Genomic DNA, 23,401 nt, shown 5'->3' on the forward strand with positions numbered 1-23,401 from the left:
AGCAACAGCAGTGAGCAAGACCAATGAGGTGGCTGCTTATACAGTCACAAGCTGCATGAGTACCATGGGGATGAGAATGGAGAGCCGGGAAAGCAGGTGGTTGAGGCCTTGATGCGGGGGTAGGGGAGGAGGGAGCCATGGGTGTGGGGAGGAAGGCGTTCTTGGAAGTACTGTTTGAGCTGAGAAAGATGTGTAGACTGTATTAGTCTGATCTTGCACTGCTATAAAGAAAAACCTAAGACTGGGCAATTTATAAAGAAAAGAGGTTTAATTGGCTCGAAGTTCCACAGGCTGTACAGAAAGCATGATGCTGGCATCTGCTCGGCTTCTGGAGAGGCCTCAGGAAACTTACAATCATGGGGGAAGGTGAAGAGGGAGCCAGCACTTCACATGGCCAGAGCAGGAGGAAGAGGCGAGGGAGTGGGGGTTGGGGGGTGCTACACACTTTTAAATGACCAGTCTCATGAGAACTCACTATCACTAGATCTGACCCTGTGATCCAATCACCTCTCACCAGGCCCCACCTCCAACATCAGGGATTACAATTTGACATGAGATTTGGGCAGGGACACAGATCCAAACTGTATCATAGGCTTTGGCTCCTTGAAGGGGGCACAGCATGTACAAAGGCCCCGAAGAGGGTAATACAGTGTATTAGGGGAAACAAAAGAAGGAGTGTAGGCTGGTGTTAGCAACCCAGGGAGGGAAAGCTGAGGTGCTGCTGGATGGAGAGCATGAGGGGCTGTAGGCCACGCTAGGGCTTTTGGCCTGTCTCCCTGGGATGGCTTTTCATTTTTGGCGACATGACTGGCTTTGCATTTTATGAAGATTGCCTTGGTGGCAAATACGGAACTGACTGGAGGTGAGCAAGAGGAGACCCAGAAGATCAGGCAGCTATGTCGGGGGCCAGTTGACCTGTGGGCCTGGAGCTCGGAAGTGGCTTGACTCTGACAGAAGAGGATGGCACTGATGCCTGGGTGCAGAAGGAACCACGCAGGGAGACACCATGGCTGAGAAGGGAAGGACCTCAAGTGCAAGCCTGAGGCAACCGAAGGAGGAGTAGTCACAGTTATGACAAAAGCAGGCAGCGGCCAGCTGACCACAGCTCAGGGGTCCAGCTCAAGGAAAATGAAAATGCACCCTGGGTTTAGTGACCTTGTGTTCATCATCCATGACTTTAAAAAGAGCTACTTCAGCAGAGGGATGGGGCAGAAGCCACAATGGAGGGGCTGATGAGTGAGGTGGACGTGACGAAATGGGGACCATGTGTGCGTGTGTGCACATGTGTGTATATGTGTGTGCATATGTGTATGTGTGTGCAAGTGTGTGTGTGTGGTCACGAAGGGGAGAACAAGGCAGCAGGTGGGGCTCATTTTTGGTGGGTGATGTGATAAACTGGACTGGTCCAGCCTCAGCTGAGGGAAGGGGGAAATGTTAGGCACAAGAAAGGGCAGGGATGGCAAAGACTTCCTGAGAAGTCAGGAGGGATCCTGCACAGGAACGGGAACTGGCTTAACCAGAGGAAAAGCCCTCAACTCACAAGGGGTCAGGAGGAAAGGTCTGTGGTTTGACCCAAGGTTGGGACATTTTGAGAGATTTCTCGCTTCTGTTTTTCTTTAAAATAACAGCAAAGAGAGAGGAGGGGTGTGAGGGAGCCACAGGCCTGCGGAAACTGGAGGAGGAGGCAAAGCTGGTGGGGAGGCGTTTCCTGCAGTTTCTGTGCAGTGCAGAGGGCCTGGGTGATCCTGGGGACTGATGGGATACAGGCTGCCCTTGCACTGTGGGGGGATTTTCACCAGGGGGCTCAGCAGTCGGAGGTAGCCATGGAGAAGGAGAAAGCTGTCAGTGGGATTTCTCCAGGGCTGGCGCTTTGCCAGGTGAATACCACAGAAATGCCAAGGGAGTGTGGGGAATTGCGAACAAGTTGTAGGCACCACGGACCATGGTGGGAAAAGAAGACTAGAGGGGCTGATGGTGGCCCAGGGAGGTCAGGGAGACTTCTCCAGGAAGAGCATTCTAGGCTGAGGGAGAGTAAGTGCCAAGGCTGTGGGATGGGGGTCTGTTTGGTGGGTTTGTGGCTGGTGGCAAGAGGCCAGCATGGCAGGAACTGTGTGACTGAGAGCAAGGACAGGAAATGCCTGTGGGAGCCAGCCAGGGGCCAGGCCAGGCAGGGATCTTATTCTAAATGTGACAAGAAGCCACAGGAGGGTTTTAAATAGATCAGTCTGGCTGCAGTGTGGAGATCAGGCTGAGTGGAGGGGAGTGGAAGCTTCCAGATAGGAGGCTACTGTGGTACTCCAGCTGGAGGGTGGAAAGTGGCCAGATTTGGAAGGCATTGTGGGTGGTTGATGAGTTTGCAGACACCTGGGATGTGGGGGGTGACCCCACATGGATGGGAAGGATGACCCCAAGGCTTCTGGTCTCAGCACCTGGTGCCATGTACTGGGTGCATAACTGAGAGATGGGCCCTGAATCCACCCCATCCACTCTCTGGGCCCACTGCCCATGCCTGCCTTTGACATGAGCCTCCTCAGGCATCTTCTATTCCCTTGCTGTCTGGGCAGCTATGGCCTCCTGGTTTTGTTGGAGTCTGGAAAAGCTTCCAATCTGCTGCTGCTGCTTCATGGACTCCCCACATTCCCTCTCTGCAGCTCTAAGTCATTTTCCTCTGGTGGATTCCCCGGGAATGCCGTCTGTCTTTCATAAGAGCTCGGGGATGACATTTGTTATTGGCTGTTTTCAACTCTTTCCCCGCTTTCCTCTGGAGTTATGCTCCACCCTAGTCTTTTTACTCACGACAGCCCAAGCGAAACTTTTAAAATATACATTTGTACATGTTACCCCTGCCCCCACCCTAAAAGGCCTCCCACAGCTTCTCATTCCTCTTTGGGAAAGACAAAACTCCTTGACGCAGCCTATGGTGCCCCTGATCCTGCCCTGCCCGGCCTGCCAGCCTCACCCTGAACCATGATCCATCCACTCCAGCTGCCCTGGCCTTCTCTCAGGCTTTGGACTCACCACACTGCATCCCACCTCTGGGCCTTTGCATAGGCTGTGCTCTCTGCCTAGGCTGCCCTTTCATCTCCTCTTTACCTGGATAAATACTCACCCTTCAGGTCTCAGTTCAATCATCAATTTTTCAAGAAAGCACTTTTGCTTTCCCAGATTAATTCACGTATGCCCCATTATAAATGCTCACCACCACCAGATGGCTCTCCTTTCTTGCACTTCTCATAATTACAATTTTATATGCACTTATGTGAAGTGCATGGTAAATTCCATGAGGGAAGCATGATATGAGCTCAGTAAATACTTGAGTGAGTGAGTGAATGAATGAATGTGTCTCTCACATCTGTTCTCTCTACTCCATTCCTTACCTTCCCATCCTAGTGCAGGTCTTTACCATTTCTGGTCTGTGGAACCAGCCTCCCTGCTCCACTCCCCATGGAGCTAACTTCACAAACCCCACTTATAACTGCTCAGCACCCTTCAGTGGTTCCTGCTGGGTATAGAGGGAAGTCTAATCTCCTTTTCTTGGACTCCAACACTCCTGAGATGCAGTTCTCCCCCTTCATTCCTGGCCTGCAGATTCCCTGAACCTCAGGAGCATGAAGCGTCTTCATTCCTGGCTGGTTTATTTGACACCAAGCAGCTTTACTTTGCTACAGGACCATTTCTGGACGGTCAGTCTTGGAGAGAAGGCCTGCATCCACCATGAACCTTGGGTCCCTCTACGGTGCCAGGGCCACTTCCAGGTGCCTCAGATAAGGTTCAATGAACACTTCTCAGATTCACATCCAACCCACATTTATTGAATGCCCTCTATGTGCCAGACACAACCAAATTTATTTTTAAAATTTTCACGGCAGTTCTGAAAAGTAGGTATTATTTTCCACAATTTTATATTGAAGAAATCAAGTTTCACAAAGGGATTTTTGGAGTCAAATGACAAGTGGTTGGCATTCTTGGGACTACATTCAGCCTCTTCCCCCAGCCTGTGCTGCCTCCTGCCTGCCCTGCAGTGGAGAGTGAGAGGGTGGGGTGCTGCAGGGACCGTGGACTGGCTGTGGGGAGCTGTCTGCAGAAAGGGGAGGAGGACTGCCAATCCAGCAGCAAGGGTAGAATGGAGGAGCTAGGCTCAACCTGATAAATGGCATCTACAAAAAGCCCACAGCTTACATTATATTAAATGAAGAAAGATTGAAAGATTTTCCCCCAAAGATCAGGAAAAAGACAAGAATTCCCACTGTCACCACTTCTGTTCAACAGTGGACTGGAAGTTCTAGCCACGGCAATTAGGGAAGAAAAAGAAAATGGAAAACTATCTTCATTTGCATGATTCTATATATAGAAAATCCTAAGGAATCCACCAACACACACACACATGCACACACACACAAATTATTAGAACAAATGATTTCAGGCTGAATGCGGTGGCTGATGCCTGTAATCCCAGCACTTCGGGAGGTGGAGGCAGGCGGATCACCTGAGGTCAGGAGTTCAAGACCAGCCTGGCCAACATGGTGGAACCCCGTCTCTACTAAAAATACAAAAATTAGCCGGGCATGGTGGCACATGCCTATAATCCCAGCTACTAGAGAGGTTGAGGCATGAGAATTGCTGGAGCCCAGGAGGCGGAGGTTGCAGTGAGCCGAGATTGCACCACTGCTCTCCAGCCTGGGCGACAGAGCGAGACTCTGTCTGGAAAAAAAAAAAAAAAAAAAACCAATGAGTTCGGCAATGTGGCAGGGTACAAGACTGAGATACAAAAATCTATTATATTGCTATACACTAGCAACGAACAATCTGAAAGTGAAATTAAGAAAACAATTCCATTTATAATGACATCAGAAAGAATAAGATACCTAGGAACAAAAGAAGTGCAAGATTTGTAGTTGAAAACTACAAAACAATCTTGAAGGAAATTAAAGGTCTAAATAAGTGGAAAAATAGTGGAAAAGTCAATGTTGTTGATATGATCCCTGAGCTGATCTACAGATTCAACACAATGCCTATCAAAATTCCAGCTATATTGTAGAAATTAACAAGGTGGTCCTAAAATTCATATGGAAATGCAAGGAACCCAGAATAGCCAAAACAATCCTGATTAAAGAAGAACAGGCCTGGTGCAGTGGTTCATGCCTGTAGCACCAGCACTTTGGGAAGCCAAGGCAGGTGGATTGCATGAGCCCAGGAGTTCGAGACCAGCCTGGGCAGCATGGTGAAACCCCTTCTCTACAAAAATACAAAAATTAGCCAGTTGTGGTGGCATGGGGCTGTAGTCCTAGCTACTCAGAAGGCTGAGGTGGGAGGATCAATTGAGCCCGGGAGGTCAAGGCTGCAGTGAGCCATGTTCACACCACTGTACTCCAGCCTGGGTGACAGAGTGAGACCTTGGCTCAAAAAACAAAGTTGGAAGACCCATTCTGCCTGATTTCAAAACTTACTACAAAGCTACAGTAATCACGACAATATGGTCAATAGTAGGCAGGTGCTATTAAAAAAAAAAAATCAGTGTGGTATTGCCATGAAGTTAGACATAAAGATAGAATTGAGAGTCCAGAAATAAACCCTCATATTTGTGGTCAGTTGATACTTTACAAGGGAACTAAGACAACTGGATGGAGGACAGAATAGTCTTTTCAACAAATGTTATATACCAAATGGATATCCACATACAAACGAATGAATGTGAACCCCTTCCTTACGCCATACTCAAAGTGGATTGTAGAAACATAGTGGAACCTAATTTCTAGAAGAAAATTAAAAATTAGCCAGGTGTAATGGCACATGGCTGTAGTCCTAGCTACTCGGGAGGCTGAGGCTGGAGGATCACTTGAGCTCAGGAGGCCATGGCTGCAGTGAGCCATGATCATGCCACTGCACTTTAGCCTGGGTAACAGAGTGAGACCCTGTCTTAAAAAATAAGTGGATTGTAGACTTGAATGTGAGAGCTAAAACTATGCAACTCCCATAAGAAAACAAAGGAGTAAATCTTAGTGCCCTTAGGTTTAGTGATGGTTTCTTGGATATAGCACCAAAAATATGGCAGCAAAAGAAATAGCTAAATTGGACATCATCAAAATTGAAAACTTTTTTGCTTCACCATTAAAAACTGAAAATATGACCAGGCACAGTGGCTCATGCCTGTAATCCCAGCACTTTGGGAGGCCGAGGAAGCCAGATCAACTGAGGTCAGGAGTTTGGGACCAGCCTGGCCAACATGGTAAAACCCCGTCTCTACTAAAAATACAAAAATTAGCCAGGCATGGTGGTGAGCGCCTATAACAATCCCAGATACTTTGGGAGGCTGAGGCAGGAGAATCACTTGAACCTGGGAGGTGGAGGTGGCAGTGAGCTGAGATTGTGCCATTGCACTTCAGCCTGGGCAACAAGAGTGAAACTCCATCTCAAAAACAACAAAAAAACACCACACACACAAAATGAAAATATAACCCCAGAATGAGAGAAAATATTTGCAAATTATATGTTCAAAAAGGAACTGGTATGCAGAATATATAAAAATTCTTACAACTCAATAATAAAAAGACAAAATATTTTAAGATGACCAAAGGATTTGAATAGGTATTTCTCTATGGAAGATATACAAATGGCCCATAAGCACATGAAAAGATATGCTACATCATTAGACATCAGGGAAATGCAAATCAAAACTACAATGAAATGCCACTTCACCTCCACTGGGATTACTATAAACAAAAAGACATAATAACAAGTGTTGTCCTTTTGGCTTAGGATTGACTTGGCAATGCGGGCTCTTTTTTGGTTCCATATGAACTTTAAAGCAGTTTTTTCCAATTCTGTGAAGAAAGTCATTGGTAGCTTGATGGGGATGGCATTGAATCTATAAATTACCTTGGGCAGTATGGCCATTTTCATGATATTGATTCTTCCTACCCATGAGCATGGAATGTTCTTCCATTTGTTTGTATCCTCTTTTATTTCATTGAGCAGTGGTTTGTAGTTCTCCTTGAAGAGGTCCTTCACATCCCTTGTAAGTTGGATTCCTAGGTATTTTATTCTCTTTGAAGCAATTGTGAATGGGAGTTCACTCATGATTTGGCTCTCTGTTTGTCTGTTGTTGGTGTATAAGAATGCTTGTGATTTTTGCACATTGGTTTTGTATCCTGAGACTTTGCTGAAGTTGCCTATCAGCTTAAAGAGATTTTGGGCTGAGACGATGGGGTTTTCTAGATATACAATCATGTCATCTGCAGACAGGGACAATTTGACTTTCTCTTGTCCTAATTGAATACCCTTTATTTCCTTCTCCTGCCTGATTGCCCTGGCCGGAACTTCCAACACTATGTTGAATAGGAGTGGTGAGAGGGGGCATCCCTGTCTTGTGCCAGTTTTCAAAGGGAATGCTTCCAGTTTTTGCCCATTCAGTATGATATTGGCTGTGGGTTTGTCATAGATAGCAAAGCTGGAGGCATCACGGTACCTGACTTCAAACTACACTACAAGGCTACAGTAACCAAAACAGCATGGTACTGGTACCGAAACAGAGATATAGACCAATGGAACAGAACAGAGCCCTCAGAAATAATGCCGCGTATCTACAACCATCTGATCTTTGACAAACCTGACAAAAACAAGAAATGGGGAAACGATTCCCTATTTAATAAATGGTGCTGGGAAAACTGGCTAGCCATATGTAGAAAGCTGAAACTGGATCCCTTCCTTACACCTTATACAAAAATTAATTCAAGATGGATTAAAGACTTAAATGTTAGACCTAAAACCATAAAAACCCTAGAAGAAAGGCTAGGCAATACCATTCAGGACATAGGCATGGGCAAGGACTTCATGTCTAAAACACCAAAAGCAATGGCAACAAAAGCCAAAATAGACAAATGGGATCCAATTAAACTAAAGAGCTTCTGCACAGCAAAAGAAACTATCATCAGAGTGAACAGGCAACCTACAGAATGGGAGAAAATTTTTGCAATCTACTCATCTGACAAAGGGCTAATATCCAGAATCTACAATGAACTCAAACAAATTTACAAGAAAAAAACAAACAACCCCATCAAAAAGTGGGCAAAGGATATGAACAGACACTTCTCGAAAGAAGACAGTTATGCAGCCAAAAGACACATGAAAAAATGCTCATCATCACTGGCCATCAGAGAAACGCAAATCAAAACCACAATGAGATATCATCTCACACCAGTTAGAATGGCAATCATTAAAAAGTCAGGAAACAACAGGTGCTGGAGAGGATGTGGAGAAATAGGAACACTTTTACACTGTTGGTGGGACTGTACTAGTTCAACCATTGTGGAAGTCAGTGTGGCGATTCCTCAGGGATCTAGAACTAGAAATACCATTTGACCCAGCAATCCCATTACTGGGTATATACCCAAAGGATTATAAGTCATGGATTATAAGTCAAGGATTATAAAGACACATGCACACGTATATTTATTGCGGCACTATTCACAATAGCAAAGACTTGGAACCAACCCAAATGTCCAACAATGATAAGACTGAATTAAGAAAATGTGGCACACATACACCATGGAATACTATGCAGCCATAAAAAATGATGAGTTCATGTCCTTTGTAGGGACATGGATGAGGCTGGAAACCATCATTCTCAGCAAACTATCGCAAGGACAAAAAACCAAACACCGCATGTTCTCACTCATAGGTGGGAATTGAACAATGAGAACACATGGACACAGGAAGGGGAACATCACACTCTGGGGCCTGTTGTGGGGTGGGGGGAGGGGGGAGGGTTAGCATTAGGAGATATACCTAATGTTAAATGACGAGTTAATGGGTGCAGCACACCAACATGGCACATGTATACACATGTAACTAACCTGCACATTGTGCACATGTACCCTAAAATTTAAAGTATAATTAAAAAATAAGAAGTGTTGTCTGGGATGTGGAAAACTTGGAACCCTCATACATTGCTGGTGGGAACATAAATTGGTGCTGGCACCTTAAAATGTCAAACATAGTTATGACCCGGCAATTCCATACCTACGTATATACCCAAGAGAAATGAAAACATATGTCCATGCAAAAACTTATACATGGATGTTCATAGCAGCATTATTCGTAATATCCCACAAGTGGGATATTATTAGCTATATTTAGTTATAAAATAGCCCAAAGTGGAAATAACCCAAATATTTATAAATTGATGAATGGATAAATATAAAATATGTTCTAGGCAAGGTGCGGTGGCTCATGCCTGTAATGCCAACATTTTGGAGGCTGAAGTGGGAGGATTGCTTGAGGCCAGGAGTTCGAGACCAGCCTGGGCAAATATAGGGAGACCCCATATCTACAAAAAATTAAAAAATTAGCTTGGTGTGATGGCATGCACCTGTAATCCCAGCTACTCGGGAAGCTGAGGTGGGATGATCACTTGAGCCCTGGAGGTGGAGGCTGTAGTAAGTGGTTGCACCACTGCACTCCAGCTGGGTGACAGAGTGAGACCCTGTCTCCAAAAAAAAAAAAATTTTCTATCTACACAATGGAATATTATGTGGCAATAAAAAGGGAATGAAATACTGATACATGCTACAACATAGATGAACCTTGAAAACATCATACTAAATGAAAGAAGCCAGTCACAAAGACCACATATTTTATAATTCCATTGATAGGAAATGTTTAGGATAGACAAATCTATAGAGTCAGAAAGTAGATTAGTGGTTGCTGGAGCTGGGAAGAGGATGGGAATGGAGAGTGACTGCTAATGGGACTGGGTTTCTTTTTGAGGTGGCAAAAATGTTCTAACTTAGGTTATGCTAATTGTTCCACTATTCTGTGAATACAATAAAATGCACTGAACTGTATACTTTAATGGGTGACATATGTGAATTACATCTCAATAAAGCTGTTTTTTAAAAAAAAGGTCACAGAGCCCTGAACAGTGTGGTAGAAGTGAGGGGAGATGGACATGGCGGAAGGCCCTGGACACACATCTTTATCCCTTTGTGTGGCTACTTGCAGTTCCCGCCAAACCGGACCCATCTCTTTGTCCCCAGAGGCGAAGTCCAGTGGACCTTGGTTTTTCACTTCAAGACCAGTTTTGGGGTCAAGGCTATTTCAACATGGCAGATAGTAAGAGTTTAACAAATGCTTGGTGAATGAACCTACATTGCATCAATGTACAGGTCACCACAAGTACTTAAGGCTGGAGCAGTCTCCAGGGCTGGGGAGGGGATCTCAGCAGGTTTTTAAAGGAAGGGACAGAACTTAAGAGCTCCTAAAATGTTCCTTCAGAAGAACCCTGAGTCTAGAGGAGAGTTAACTCATACCTAACATGCAGTGAGAAAAGTCTCACATTTTTTCTTTAAATTCTTGTGCTGTATGCATCCTACTCTATATTTCCAGCTTGTTTTAATTTAAAAATACTGTAAATTGCCATTCAGTAAAACAGATGCCTCAAGGAGTTGTGCTGTTTATTCTTGCATCCTGGAATACCTGTGGGTGTATGCTGCTATGTTCCCTCAGAGGAGCTCAGTCAACAAATACCCGGAGTGCCCGCTGTGTGCTTGGCACAAGGGGTGCTGTTGCCAACACAGGATCTGCCCTCATGGGACTTTCAGTTGAGAAATAAGTGCATAGCCCTGAGAGCAGAAAGAGCTTGGTGGAGAGGACAGAATTATGGGGGGCAGAGTTTGGAAGCTCGTAAGAACATTGCCTTAAATGAAGACCAACATTTATGCTCAGTGTTTTACTAGCAAAAAGTTGAAAACTGCCTAAATGTCTAATAGTGGAATGGCTAAAAAAATTATGGTGTTACCATGTAGTAGGATATTATGTAGCTATTTAATAATAAAAAACAATAAAGGAAAAGGCTTATGATGAAATTTTATGTAAAAAATCTTGAAAAAAAACTATATATAATATGGTCTCAACATGTAAAACATACTCAGAAAAAATACCAGCATAGAATGCCCCAAATGCTAGTTGACTTTGGAGGGTAGAATTATGGGGGGATTTCTCTCTCTCCCCAAATTTTCTACAGTAAGTCTGGGTTATGTTATTAATAAACATCACATCTTTGATGCGGGAAGGCTAATCTACAGCTGCATGTGGGGGCAGGGCTAGAGATGAACCTGGAGTAGGGGCCACAGAGTAGACCGGGGAGGAAGGGCTAGAGATGGAGATGTGGGTGCCGTCTTCCTACAGGAGAGGTCAAAACAAACCCTGAGTGGGCACTGAGGGAGCCCGTGAAGAAACCGCAGAGGGCTGAGGAGTCTCGCGGGGCAGGAGGAGGAATTGGAGTCAGGGATGAGGAGAGTCAAGTGTCATGGAGCTGGGCAGAGATTCTAGGCAGAGTAGTATCTAGAAATCCTTGGAAGTCAAGGAGAGAGGTTGAAAGAGGAGCCCTCAGTGTAAAACCTTGTCTCCTTCCTAGAGTGGTGAGGTTAGATTTCAATGAGATATAGGAGAGTGATTAGCTATACAGGCTCTGGAGTTGGGCAGACCAGTTCAAACCTCAGTTTCAGAACTTACAGCTAAGTGACCTTGGAAAAACTATCTAACCTCTCTGAACCTGTTTCCCCATCTGTTAAATGGAACCAATAAAAACCATTAGGTTATTTTTTGGATTAGATGAATAATGCATGGAAAGTGTTTTGCACAGTGCTTGGCACATATATGTACTATTTTTTTTAAGAGACAGAACCTTACTTAATCACCCATAGCTCATGTAACCTCAAACTCCTGGACTCAAGTGATCGTCTGTCACTTCAGCCCCCACTATGCCTAACTAAAAAAAAAAAATTTCTAAAGATAGGGTCTTGCTATGCTGCTCAGGCTGACTGTGTACTAATTGGATGATGTCTATTATTATTGGTTTACTACAGTTGTTAATATTATGCAAAATATCTTTGATCTATAAAGAGCTTTTCCTGGTCCTTTGGGCAGGGCTTTCTCAGGGTAAGACGACCTCTGGATGCTCACCCTGCCCTCTTCACATCTCGTCCCCAGCTGTTTCCTCTGCCACCATGAGGAACATTTTCAAGAGGAACCAGGAGCCTATTGTGGCTCCTGCCACCACCACCGCCACGATGCCCATTGGACCCGTGGACAACTCCACTGAGAGTGGGGGTGCTGGGGAGAGCCAGGAGGACATGTTTGCCAAACTGAAGGAGAAGTTATTCAATGAGATAAACAAGATTCCCTGTGAGTGTCTCTGGTGGCTGAGAGGGTGGGGCAAGGCTAGAGTCTGGGAGAGGTGAAGAAGGGTGGGGATACCACTGGGATGTGATTGGCTGGGCTCTTTCCTAATGCTTAGATTTCAGGCTGGGTTTTTGGAGAGCCCCTGCAGGAATCGGGGAGGGGGAAGTAGGGTCTGCCACTAATGTGGCAAACAAGGGGGTTTATGTGCGTCAACTTCTCAGGGGAAGAAAAGTTCTTATAACTTAAAAAACTGTCTAAAGATGAAACCAAAAGGCGATGAAAAATTATGAAACAGAAGTCACTATTCAAGTTTGCCAATAATACTTTGAAATTTATTTTGGAAGATAGAAAATAAAAGCCCTCTCTGCTTTTGAATTTCTGGCAGAGGCTGTATAGGAGACACCAGAGATGCAGATTAAGGGGGAGCAGCCACACTGGCGGGAGATGGTGCTTCAGAACCACAGAGAGCAGCCCAGGACCCATCCCCAGTTGGGTTTTGCAAAGCCCAGCAGCGGTCTAGGTCTAGACTCAAGGAGCTTGGCCTGCCTATCTGGCTATGCATCAGCCCTCTCAAGACTTGGAACAAGGGGCAGAGGCCAAAGGACTGATAAGCATCATCCCATCCTCTCTAGAGTGAGCCAGTCCTCCATAGATCACACTAGTAAAACTCAATAGAGCTAAACTGATATTCTTCCATGCATACACCTGGTTGCTACCTCTCAGCTAGCAGGCTATACCAACAAGGACAGTAGGCAAAAAAAAAAAAAAAAAAAAAAAAAAAAAGCAAGGCATGATTGAAAAGGCATGCAAAGTATATGCACCTTACATACAAATCACTCATGGGTGTGTGGCTTTTAAAATGTGGGGTGTGGGCATTGTGGGATGGCAGTCATATTCCTCACCCATTTTTCCCAATGCTACGGGGTCAGGGGCTGCAAGGCATGGCACTGCTGACCCTGGGATCTTCTTTGTGTGGGCAGTACCACCCTGGGCACTGATCGCCATTGCTGTGGTTGCTGGGCTCCTGCTTCTCACCTGCTGCTTCTGCATCTGCAAGAAATGCTGCTGCAAGAAGAAGAAGAACAAGAAGGAGAAGGGCAAAGGCATGAAGAATGCCATGAACATGAAGGACATGAAAGGGGGTCAGGTAGGGCACATTGGTTGTGAGGGGGACTGGAAGGGGCTCAGCCCAGGCTTTCCTGATGCTGAAAGGGGAAGCAAAGGCTCCTGGGCTTCCACAGCCAAACCTGCTCCCCTCCTTAAAACTTGGCTCTCTCAGTTACATCTCTAGTATAACACCGTCTACCTGGAGGCCCCTGGGAGGGGGCGCCTTATTCCTGTGTTAGCATGAACTCATCCCTGGAAAGACAGTGAAGGAGAACAATATATTGACTCCCCAGTGAGGCTACTGGGACAAAATGTCGGAAAGAGACACCCCCACACCAGCAAGACACCATCAGTTAACCCTGTGTTTTCCTGCCAGAGAGACTGAAGGACAATATCTCATGGGAGGCATCTAACTGGGCATGGGGCGGGAATCAAATGAGGCAGAAGAGTGACCCTGAGGCACCAAGACAGAGCCAAGTGGAATCCATCATTAATCACATCATAATTTATTTTCCCCTGTCTTTTGGTGTTGGTCAGCCTAGAAAGCTCCTTTTCTTCTTTTAAGTTTGCAGAGGCCTCTGTGTGCTTCCATTTCCCCCATGTTTGTTTGGGGGTGACTAGGAGGAATCTCTTGCTCAAGGAATCCATATGGAGGATGGAGGGAAGGGCTTGATCTCAGAAGCCAGGGATCTAAATGGCCTTTGAGTGCATGTGTGTGTGTATATGTCCTTGCACGTGCAGGTATGTGTATGTATGTGGGCCCAAAAGGAACCTGCAGTGTGTGTGTGTGTGAGAGTGTGTTGGGAGGGGTTCCAGGATGACTTGGGTGTAGCCCTTCCTGGTCTTGAGGAGTGGCTGTGGTGACTTCAGGGGCTGGTTTGAGCTGCAGGATTTTCTCTTACATCACTTTCTTCTTTCTCTCTCCACCTCTGTGGGCTCACTCTGCTCCTGTCTGCCTGGACCGTACTTCTGGTATGTCTTGCCCAGGATGCGTGGGGCCTGAGCTGGGGAAAGTGTTTGGGAGAGGGCTTACAAGGGAAGTAAATCCTACCCCCACACCAGCCCCCAGAAGCTATGGAGCACTTGGCACAGGGCCTGGTCCCATAGCACACTGTGTCTCAGAGGCAGGAGAGTGGTGCCCAAACCAGAGCCATGTCTCAAACACAGGGCTGGGGGTAGAGGAGCCACCTAGGGGTTCTGATGGGCGGAGGGTCCCATGGCAGGGCCACGTTCCCTCTTGTGTTCCCACCACACACAGCTCTGAGTCAGGGTCTACCACAGAGGGGCTGGTTTCCCGTCATCCTGTGCTAAGCCAGACTTCTCGGTCCTCCCCTTTTAACTTGTTCCCTCTCTCCCCCAGCTCCCACAGGATGACGACGACGCAGAGACAGGCCTGACTGAGGGGGAAGGTGAAGGGGAGGAGGAGAAAGAGCCAGAGAACCTGGGCAAACTGCAGTTTTCCCTGGACTATGATTTTCAGGCTAATCAGGTATGCAGGGCTGTGGGGGCAGAGTGGGGGAATGGGGAGAGGCCTGGGAGTTGGGTGGAAGGGGGATAGAAACAGCTCCCTCAGAGATGTGTGGGCACTACTCCTTTCCATAGAATGAGGCAGGCTGGAAACTGCAGGGCCTATAGCTCTGGACATTGATGCTGGCTTGGCCACCAGCCTGCTTTGGGGAAGGTTCCAAGTTGATTATGCTATTAACCTCCCCACCAACCTTAGGCAAGGCAATTTCCCTTTCTCAGGTTTCCTAAATGCCATTCCAAATTCCTTGGGATGGAAATGGAGACCAACCTTCCTCTCTAGCACCAGCCTCCCGCCATTTCCCTGCCCCAACTGCCTCCTCTGGGACGGAATTGGTGGGTGCTGGGTCTGGGGCCAGTTGTGGTATTGGAGCAGTCCTGAGACTCAGGCCCCTTCTCCCCATCTCTCTCCACAGCTTACTGTGGGCGTTCTGCAGGCTGCTGAACTGCCTGCCCTGGACATGGGAGGCACCTCAGACCCTTATGTCAAGGTCTTCCTCCTTCCTGACAAGAAGAAGAAATATGAGACCAAAGTCCATCGGAAGACACTGAACCCTGCCTTCAATGAAACCTTCACCTTCAAGGTGCTGAGGGCTGGAAGGGTGACTCCAGCTCCCTGCCTGATCCCAATTCTCTGCTGAGTTCTACAGACCTTTCCTTGGTCCTTAGCCATGGCTCAGCCTGGAACAATGGCAGCCTTGACTGCAGGGCTACCCCGGCCTCTATGGAGGATCGGGATCCCTCCCACCCCACCCTCACACTCTGCTCCCCAAAAGCCTTGGTCTTTGTCTGTCTCGGCACACTAACCTGGACCCTGTGGGCTGGAATGCAGGCCCCTGCACATAGCACCCCTGGAGGTGCGTGAGTCGCTCTGGCCCCCTCTGATTCTGCTTGTGCCCTGCAGGTGCCATACCAGGAGCTTGGGGGCAAAACTCTGGTGATGGCCATCTATGACTTTGACCGCTTCTCCAAACATGACATCATTGGAGAGGTAAAGGTGCCTATGAACACAGTGGACCTCGGCCAGCCCATTGAGGAGTGGAGAGACCTGCAAGGCGGGGAAAAGGAGGAGGTAAGAGCAGAGAAGAGGCTAGGTTGGGCAGAAAGACGAATGTACAGGTGGGCTTCCACCTCTTGGCATGATGGAAACAGGGTGGGCTTTGGAGGCAGACGACCTGTGTTAGGATCCCAGCTCCACACTGCCTGGCTGTGTGACCCTGGGCAAGTTGCTTACACTCTTTGGACTCGGGTTCCCTCCTTTAGTCTTTTTTTACAGATGAGGATTCATTACCTGCATAAAGCGCCTAGCGCAGCGACTGGTATTTGGTAGGTACTCAAATAAATAAAAACACCATTATTATTGTTACTCCTAAGCTTCTGCTATTACCTAAGGCCAGTGATTCATGCCTCTGTGCCTCAGTTCACCCACAAGAAAAGTTCATGTTTGTTCTAAAGGATACTCAGCAAAGGGACTTGTCCTCCCAGAACTGCTACAGCATCCATTCACTCACTAAATATTTGCTGAGCAATTGCTGTGTACCTAAAACTCCATTTTAGCCATTCTTCCTTCTGGGCATCAATCATTTGTCTTGGCCAGGGCCCTGCTACCTGGCACACTCTAGGCAGTGATGGAGGGCTGAGTAGAGAAGCTTAAGACATCCTTTTTTCCCTTTTGTCCCCTGTGCCTGGGAGGAAGGCCAGCACACCTGAACCAGGACCTGTGTGATGTGGTCAGTCTTGCCCTGGGTGGCTTTGACTTTGAGCAGCTTTGACTCTGCAGTGTGGTGTTGGCCTTAGGAATTAGGAGCCCTGGGTCCTCAGCCTGCCTACAGTGCTAAATTGTTGTGTGACTTTGAGCAAACCATGGCCTCTGGGAACCTCAGTTTCTCATTGGTTACAAAGAATTCTTGTCTTGTTTACATCAAAGAGTTGCAGTGATAGTAACAAAAGGGATGCAAATTGCTCCGAAAACCACAAATCATACTACAAGTGGAATGGTCCACAAGGAGAGATCTTGGTGGGTGGGACTGTTAAGGGAAAGAAGGCTTCTGAGACATTCAGTCCCCCAGGGCCCTTGGTGGTGGACACGTGGCTAACCCACCCGCTTCTCGCACACCTTCCCACCTTACCAGGGCCTGGGGTGGGAGCGCAAACATACTCCCAACCTCCCAGATCCCGGATCCACCCAGGGATCCCTCCCTCAGTCCTGCCACCGCAGCTGTCCTCTACCCCCCTCATCTGTCAGCATCCTCAGCCCACGGCTCCTGAGGTCCCAACCTGTCACTTTCAGGGACTTTGTTGCACTGCATCAGGGGGACCCAAGGTCAGATGCTGGAAGACCTTCTCGGCCATCACATATATGGGGACTGGTGATGAGGGAGGCAGGGACACATCACTGCCTTGCTAATTTTGGCAAGAAAGAGGTCAGCCATGAGAGAGGCACTAGGATGGGTGAGATGACCCAAGTCCTGCTCTTCCCCTGGACAGCCGGAGAAGCTGGGCGACATCTGCACCTCCCTGCGCTATGTGCCCACGGCCGGGAAGCTCACTGTCTGCATCCTGGAGGCTAAGAACCTCAAGAAGATGGACGTGGGCGGCCTTTCAGGTACGTGGAGAGCTTCTGGCTGCCATTGGGTGGCACCAGCGAGCCAGTCAGCACCAAGTCCCAGAGTTTGCACACTCCAGTGAAGAGGAACACTTTGCTGCCCTGGGACTGAGATGTCTCCTCGAGGAGCGGGGGAGCCTTAGCTTCCCAAGCCCTCCTTTTCTCCAAGGGCCCCTTGTCCCCATCAGAGCTGCCTTCCCAGCGCTCTCTGGCCATGCACTGTGGGCTACAGAGAAAAGGATCAGAGAAATTTCATCCCCAGATAAGTTTGTGACTTAGGATTTTACTTCTCCCAGGGAAATGAGCAGGGCTTAGCCCAAAGCACGACACCACAATCGAGACATGTTTCCAGAAGAGGCTGTAGGCTCTGCTGGCTCTGCCCTGGGAAGGGGAGGGTGAGGCAAGGGAGTGGAAGATGCTCTGAATATCACATTTACCTGGCAGTGAATGGGGCTGGCCCATGGCACAGGGCTCTAGTGGATGAAGCCTGCTGCCTCAGCTGCCTTCCCAGAGAATCAGCCCTGGGCATGGGCTCCAACCAGCGCGTTTCAGTGCCAGCCTGGCTCTGTCACTGACCCGCTGTGTGACCTCGGGCAGGTCATTTCTGTTCTTTGGCCTCAGTTTCTTGTCTGCAAGATTAGGAGGATCGGATTGGGATTATGACCCAGCAGATGTGTGTCCTGACTTCAGCACTCCCCACCCACTCCCCAGTACAGGATTACAGATGAATCCCCAGACTCTTTCTCACAAGGCCTTACTTAGACTCAGAAATGCCCTCCACCCAATGCTTCAGGAAGCCACAACCCACTGGTCACAGTTGGTCCTGGAGGTGAAGCCTTTTGCCACCTTTGAACTGGATGGCATGACTTGGGGCTTTCTGAGGGCCTGGTCTCAGCGGAGTGAAGACCCCATCTTGACCGATGCTCTGGGCAGGCCTTGGTACATTCAGCAGGAAGGCTGGGGGCTAAGGGGAACCTCTCTGGGGTTGGGATTCTCCCTCCGCAGACCCGTACGTGAAGATCCACCTGATGCAGAATGGCAAGCGGCTCAAGAAGAAGAAGACAACCGTGAAGAAGAAGACCCTGAACCCATACTTCAACGAGTCCTTCAGCTTTGAGATCCCCTTCGAGCAGATTCAGGTGCTGGAACCCTGGGTTCCTAGGCATGGAGCAGGGTTTGGGGAGGCAAACATGTATGGGGAGGTTGAAGAGAGGGAACTCACCTAGAGACCATGGAACAGCCTTTCTTGGTGGGGTAAGGCTCGAGGTCTAATGGTGCCTGGGTGGGGCCTCCTTCCCAAGTGCTTCAGGGATCCCCCTTTTCTGAGGAGATAAACATGAACTAATTCAAAAAATTCTGCAAATCATTCGTTTAGGACTTGAAGGACCATGGTCATGCACATAGATGTACGGGGGTATAGCAAAGGTGCCAGAGGGGTTGGGAGCTGGCTGAGAGGGTGGGAGTGGCCGGTGCCACCTCCATCCTGTCCAGCCACATCCTGTCTTGGCCATCCCTGCCCCACTTCCACTGCTCTCTAGGTCTTTCCCATCTACTCCTCTGATCTGCTTCCTCTCCTCTCTCCCTCCACCCTTCCAGCCTTCTCTATTTTTCCTTCCTTCTCACCAGCAAGTTCTGTAAATGTTGGAGATGAGGTCTGGTTTTCACCATTTCCAGGTATGAGTGGGATCTGGACGTGGTAGGACAAGAGACCCACCCACCCACCCATTTGGGCGGGAAGTCAGGCGCAGCTGGGGGCTTGCAGAGTGGTCGGTTATCATGGAGTCTTGGTCTCTCCTTCTTTGTAGTGAGCTGATCCCACCCCCTCTCCTCCCCTCAGGAGGGCTGGGGGCAAGGGTACAAGAGAATCTTCAGAGTTGGTTCTGTCATCTATGGAGATGTGTATGATGTTATTGATGGAATACTTCAAGGGAACACTGGGCAGCTCAGTGATAATGTTAATCCAAGAGAAGTCCTCATTACAGAGAATTTTAGATCTAGAGCATCCTGACCCAGGCATCTCAAATTCAACATGCCCAAAACCAATGTAATGTTCTTCTTCCTACCTCTTCCCAGCCAAGCCTGTTTCATCTGAATTCTGTTTTCAATGAATGACCCCACAGTCCATCATTTACCCAGTGGCCCAAGTCAGAAACCTGGGCATCACCTTAGACTGACTATTTCCTTTTTCCTTTCTCATTTATCCAACATACTTTACTGAGCATTTCCTAAGTGGTAGGCTAGGGGATGAGGAAATAAGTGTGTAATCCACACACTCCTTGCTCTCAAGGACCTCACAGTGGGAGGGCACCAGTAAACAGTCTAGTAAAGCACAGTGAGACGACAGCTTCAATGTCCATGAAGCGGAGGACTGTAGTGAGGCTTCCCAGAGAGAGCTTGGTCCTGAAGGACAAATCTGAGTTGGCTGGAGTCACAGGGGAAAAAGGCATCGAGCATTCAGCAAATCCAGCTGATCATCAAGTCCTCTTGATTCTCTTCCTAAATACCTCTCCAACCTGGTTTTGACTTCCCATCCCCACTGTCCCTGCCTTGGTTCAGGTATTCGGGATCCATCCTCCCAGACCCTCCAGCATCCTCCAATGGGTCTCTTCCCTGCCATTAGGCCCACTCCTCCTCCAGTAAATCTTCCAACTCAATGCCAGGGCTCTCTCTCTCAAATGTCCACGACACTCCTTTTCTTAAAGTCGTCAGGAGTCCCCTACTGCTTGCCTGAAAGACAAAATGCAAACTCCTTGGCTGACCCCAACCTACTCTACCAGCCTCATTTCTTGCCTCACTGCTTCTCACCCTATACCTCAATGACTGAACATCTAATGTTTCTCAGATGCCAAATGCACTCTCAGGTCTCTATGCCTCTACCCAAGCAAATCTGTTTTCCTGGAATCCTCTTCCTTCTTTTCTCCTCCTAGAGAAATTCTCAGACTTCATGTCCCAGTCACCTCTTCTGTGAAGCCTTTTCTGATTGGCCCCAGGACGGTCACCTCCTCTAAGTTTCCACAGTACCTTGTGCCCATCTCTCTAGCATAACCTTTATCACTTCATGTTGTAAGTTTTCAGTTACATGTCTGCTGATCTCATTGAGGAAGTGAAATTCATCTTTTCACTTTTCCTTCCCTCTTCTCCCCCTCCAAGTGCTTAACAGGGTCTAGAGCACAGTACATCCTCAATAAATGCCCAGTGGTAGAAACAAAGGCTGCCAAAGGCGTGGCCTCTGCCTCCATGTCAATTCAGTCTTCACTGCAGCAGAGATGAAACCAAGGAGCCCCGGGAGGCCTTACCTTCCCAATCATTGGGAGTAGAGGTTGATGGAGGATAAATTTGGTCATGGGATCCCACGTCTCTGTCTGCCAACTCCCTCCCTCCTTTGTTTTCCTTGCAGAAAGTCCAGGTAGTGGTCACCGTGCTGGACTATGACAAGCTGGGCAAGAACGAAGCCATAGGCAAGATCTTCGTGGGCAGCAATGCCACGGGCACAGAGCTGCGGCACTGGTCCGACATGCTGGCCAACCCCCGGAGGCCCATCGCCCAGTGGCACTCGCTCAAGCCTGAGGAGGAGGTGGATGCACTCCTGGGCAAGAACAAGTAGACAGCAGCGGCTGGGACCCCACACCTTTCACGGACACTGACAAGATCCAGAGCTATCAATACCTCAGTTATGCAACCTTAGAGGTTTTCTTTTTTCTTTCATTTGTTGGGTGGTTGTGTCCTTGTTTTTCCTTGTTTTTCTCTTTTTAAAGACCAACTTCCCTTTGATGGCTGTGTGAGGAGAGTCCCCTAAGAGGTGAAAGAGAAGCCTGGCTCTGTTCACGGTCCCAGGAGCTGTCCTTGCTGCATGCCCTGTCACAGTTCCCTCGACTCTTTCAAAGCTTCACATCTGCCTCACCCCAAGCAAGGCTCTCTACTGGCACAAACTTGCAGCAGTTCCTGTTTTTTGAGCCTTCTGGACCAACAAAATAGCAGCACATACTGCTTCCTGACAGGGAAGGCATCACAGTGGCCAATGATCGTGTGTGTGTGTGTGTGTGTGTGTGTGTGTGTGTGTGTGTCTGTGTCTCTGTGTCTCTTTGAGCATCTCTCTTCATTCCTGGAGTGTGTGTGTGTGTGTGTGTGTGTGTGTGTGTGTGTGTGTGTGTGTGTGTGTGTGTGTGTGTCTTTGAGCATCTCTCTTCATTCCTGGAATGAGCCATGGACAGTAAAGTTGTGTGGGAAAAGAAGGCTCTTTGGGGACCCTGACATGAAGAAGTCCACTAAGTGGGAGATCTTCTCTCATCTATGGCAAAGTCTCAGGATCCTGTTCAGATATCGGGGCTTTCATACTCCTGTTGGTGGCTATTTGGGAGGCAGCAAGATGTGAAGACTGGATGTGTTCAGAACTAGGACCAAACGATGCCATCAAATACTTCCTCCTGCCAGTCATGGTTTCCCCAGAAGTGTAGTTCCTGGGACATTCATGGATATGAGCTATTCACTAGTTGGGTCAGACTAACAGGGACTCTCAGTCCCAAAATCTCACTCTTATTGACAATAAATATCAAACTATGAAGAAACAGAAGTCCCATTACCAGAAAGACCAAAATTAAACTCCTGGATCTTCACCCCATCCAGTGGGAAACACAGATGCTTTCTCCCTTTCCAGAACATAAGCAGCCAAGTTCATTTGCATTTATTCCCCATTGTGCTTTTGCTTCTGTTTCTCTTTTAAGTGGAGCAACACTGTCTGAAGACACGTTATCTGTGCAGAGCCGGAGAACTTTAAAAGGGAAGTTTAAATGTTCTTAGTTCTCCTGAGGTCCAGGTAAGAAGGGGGTGGTAAGAGGATGGGGGACAGATGGCTGAGATCCCTTGGGAGGAGATATAGGGGAGCACTGGAATTCCCCCAACTCCCACTCCTTGCTCCCTTGGCCCTCTGCCCTCCATGCTGGAGAGCTGATAGGTAGCTGGAGTGGCCCAGGGAGACCTATGGGGAGGACCCGTCCTACCATTAGGGGGCTTCTCTCTATGAATGCTAAGAAGCAAAGGGCATCCATTCCAAATGAGTAGCAGAGGAGACCTTCTAGGGTTTCTACCCATGCTCAGTTGTATCCCATTCCCTGTTCACCTTTTGTCCCCAGCACTGATATAAAAGCCATATATATGTTAGTCAGGTTTGCACTGAGTCTTCTTCCAAACCTTCAGCATGGACAACAGAGTGAGGTCCCCTTGTGGCCAGAGGCCAGCCCTCCTTGCCTGCCTTCCTTTGACCTCTCTTTTCCATCCATGAAGCCCTCAGGCCCTTGCCATTTTTTCAGCACAGAAAACTCATGGCTTCTCCAGCAGCCTGAGTATCTCTCTTTCCCAGCACAAATGGCAGCATCTCTATCCTGCCCCATCTGGGCCACTTCAGCTTCCTGTAGACACCCAAGACAGATGGACAGTGTTGGAGGGAATCAGGCTTTGAGGATCCAGTGTGAAGAAGTTGCAGAGTGTCTTTTTATTTTATTTTAAAAAGGGGGAAGGGGCTTTTGGTTTTGCTTTGTTTTTTGGATGAAGGAGTGAGGGAAATGAGGGAATACCCCCACCAGAAACAGACTGGAAAGCCTGCCTGTCTCTTGGAGATCCTTCTTTGTCTTGTTAGTGGTACATGGGAAGTTATGTTTTTACTGGTGTGTGTGTGTGTGTATGTACTTAATGATGGGAAGGTAAGACTCTGATCAGGATTATGAACTGCGGTCCTTGGGACCAAAGGTGTGGTCATGGTAGAGAGTTGTAGGACAATAGGGTGTTTTCAGAATCTGGGTGGCCACAGAGTGGGATTTCCTGGTATGGACATCAGAAGTCACTGGACTCTTCTCCCAACCCCAGAGTTATGGGATTTTGGTGCTTTCTCAGGGTCTCTCCCCGGACTCACTCTTCTCACCCATATCCCACAGACTCACTCATGGAGACCCCCTTGTCAATATCCCCTCTACCTTTACTCCTTTGCCCTTT

At 48.0% G+C, this 23,401-nt stretch overlaps 1 protein-coding gene across 4 annotated transcripts in view; it reads left to right on the forward strand.

Moving 5' to 3' along the window:
• Positions 1-21,020, forward strand: part of SYT2 (synaptotagmin 2) — a 114,619-nt gene extending 93,599 nt beyond the window's left edge. For 2 of the 4 annotated variants that reach the window (XM_008976620.4, XM_008976621.4), the window contains exons 2-9: positions 11,989-12,183; positions 13,161-13,327; positions 14,648-14,776; positions 15,228-15,395; positions 15,716-15,883; positions 17,299-17,416; positions 18,422-18,555; positions 20,814-21,020. In XM_008976620.4, the coding sequence (XP_008974868.1) occupies positions 12,006-12,183; positions 13,161-13,327; positions 14,648-14,776; positions 15,228-15,395; positions 15,716-15,883; positions 17,299-17,416; positions 18,422-18,555; positions 20,814-21,020 (1,269 nt within the window). In that variant the 5' untranslated portion in view covers positions 11,989-12,005. Of the gene's footprint in view, positions 1-11,925; positions 12,184-13,160; positions 13,328-14,647; positions 14,777-15,227; positions 15,396-15,715; positions 15,884-17,298; positions 17,417-18,421; positions 18,556-20,813 lie in introns of all 4 variants that reach the window. The other 2 variants (XM_008976622.5, XM_003823010.5) reach the window with 2 other exon arrangements.
• Positions 21,021-23,401: the final 2,381 nt, after the last annotated feature.

This window comes from Pan paniscus, chromosome 1 (assembly GCF_029289425.2).
Source record: "Pan paniscus chromosome 1, NHGRI_mPanPan1-v2.0_pri, whole genome shotgun sequence".
Lineage (NCBI taxonomy): Eukaryota > Metazoa > Chordata > Mammalia > Primates > Hominidae > Pan > Pan paniscus.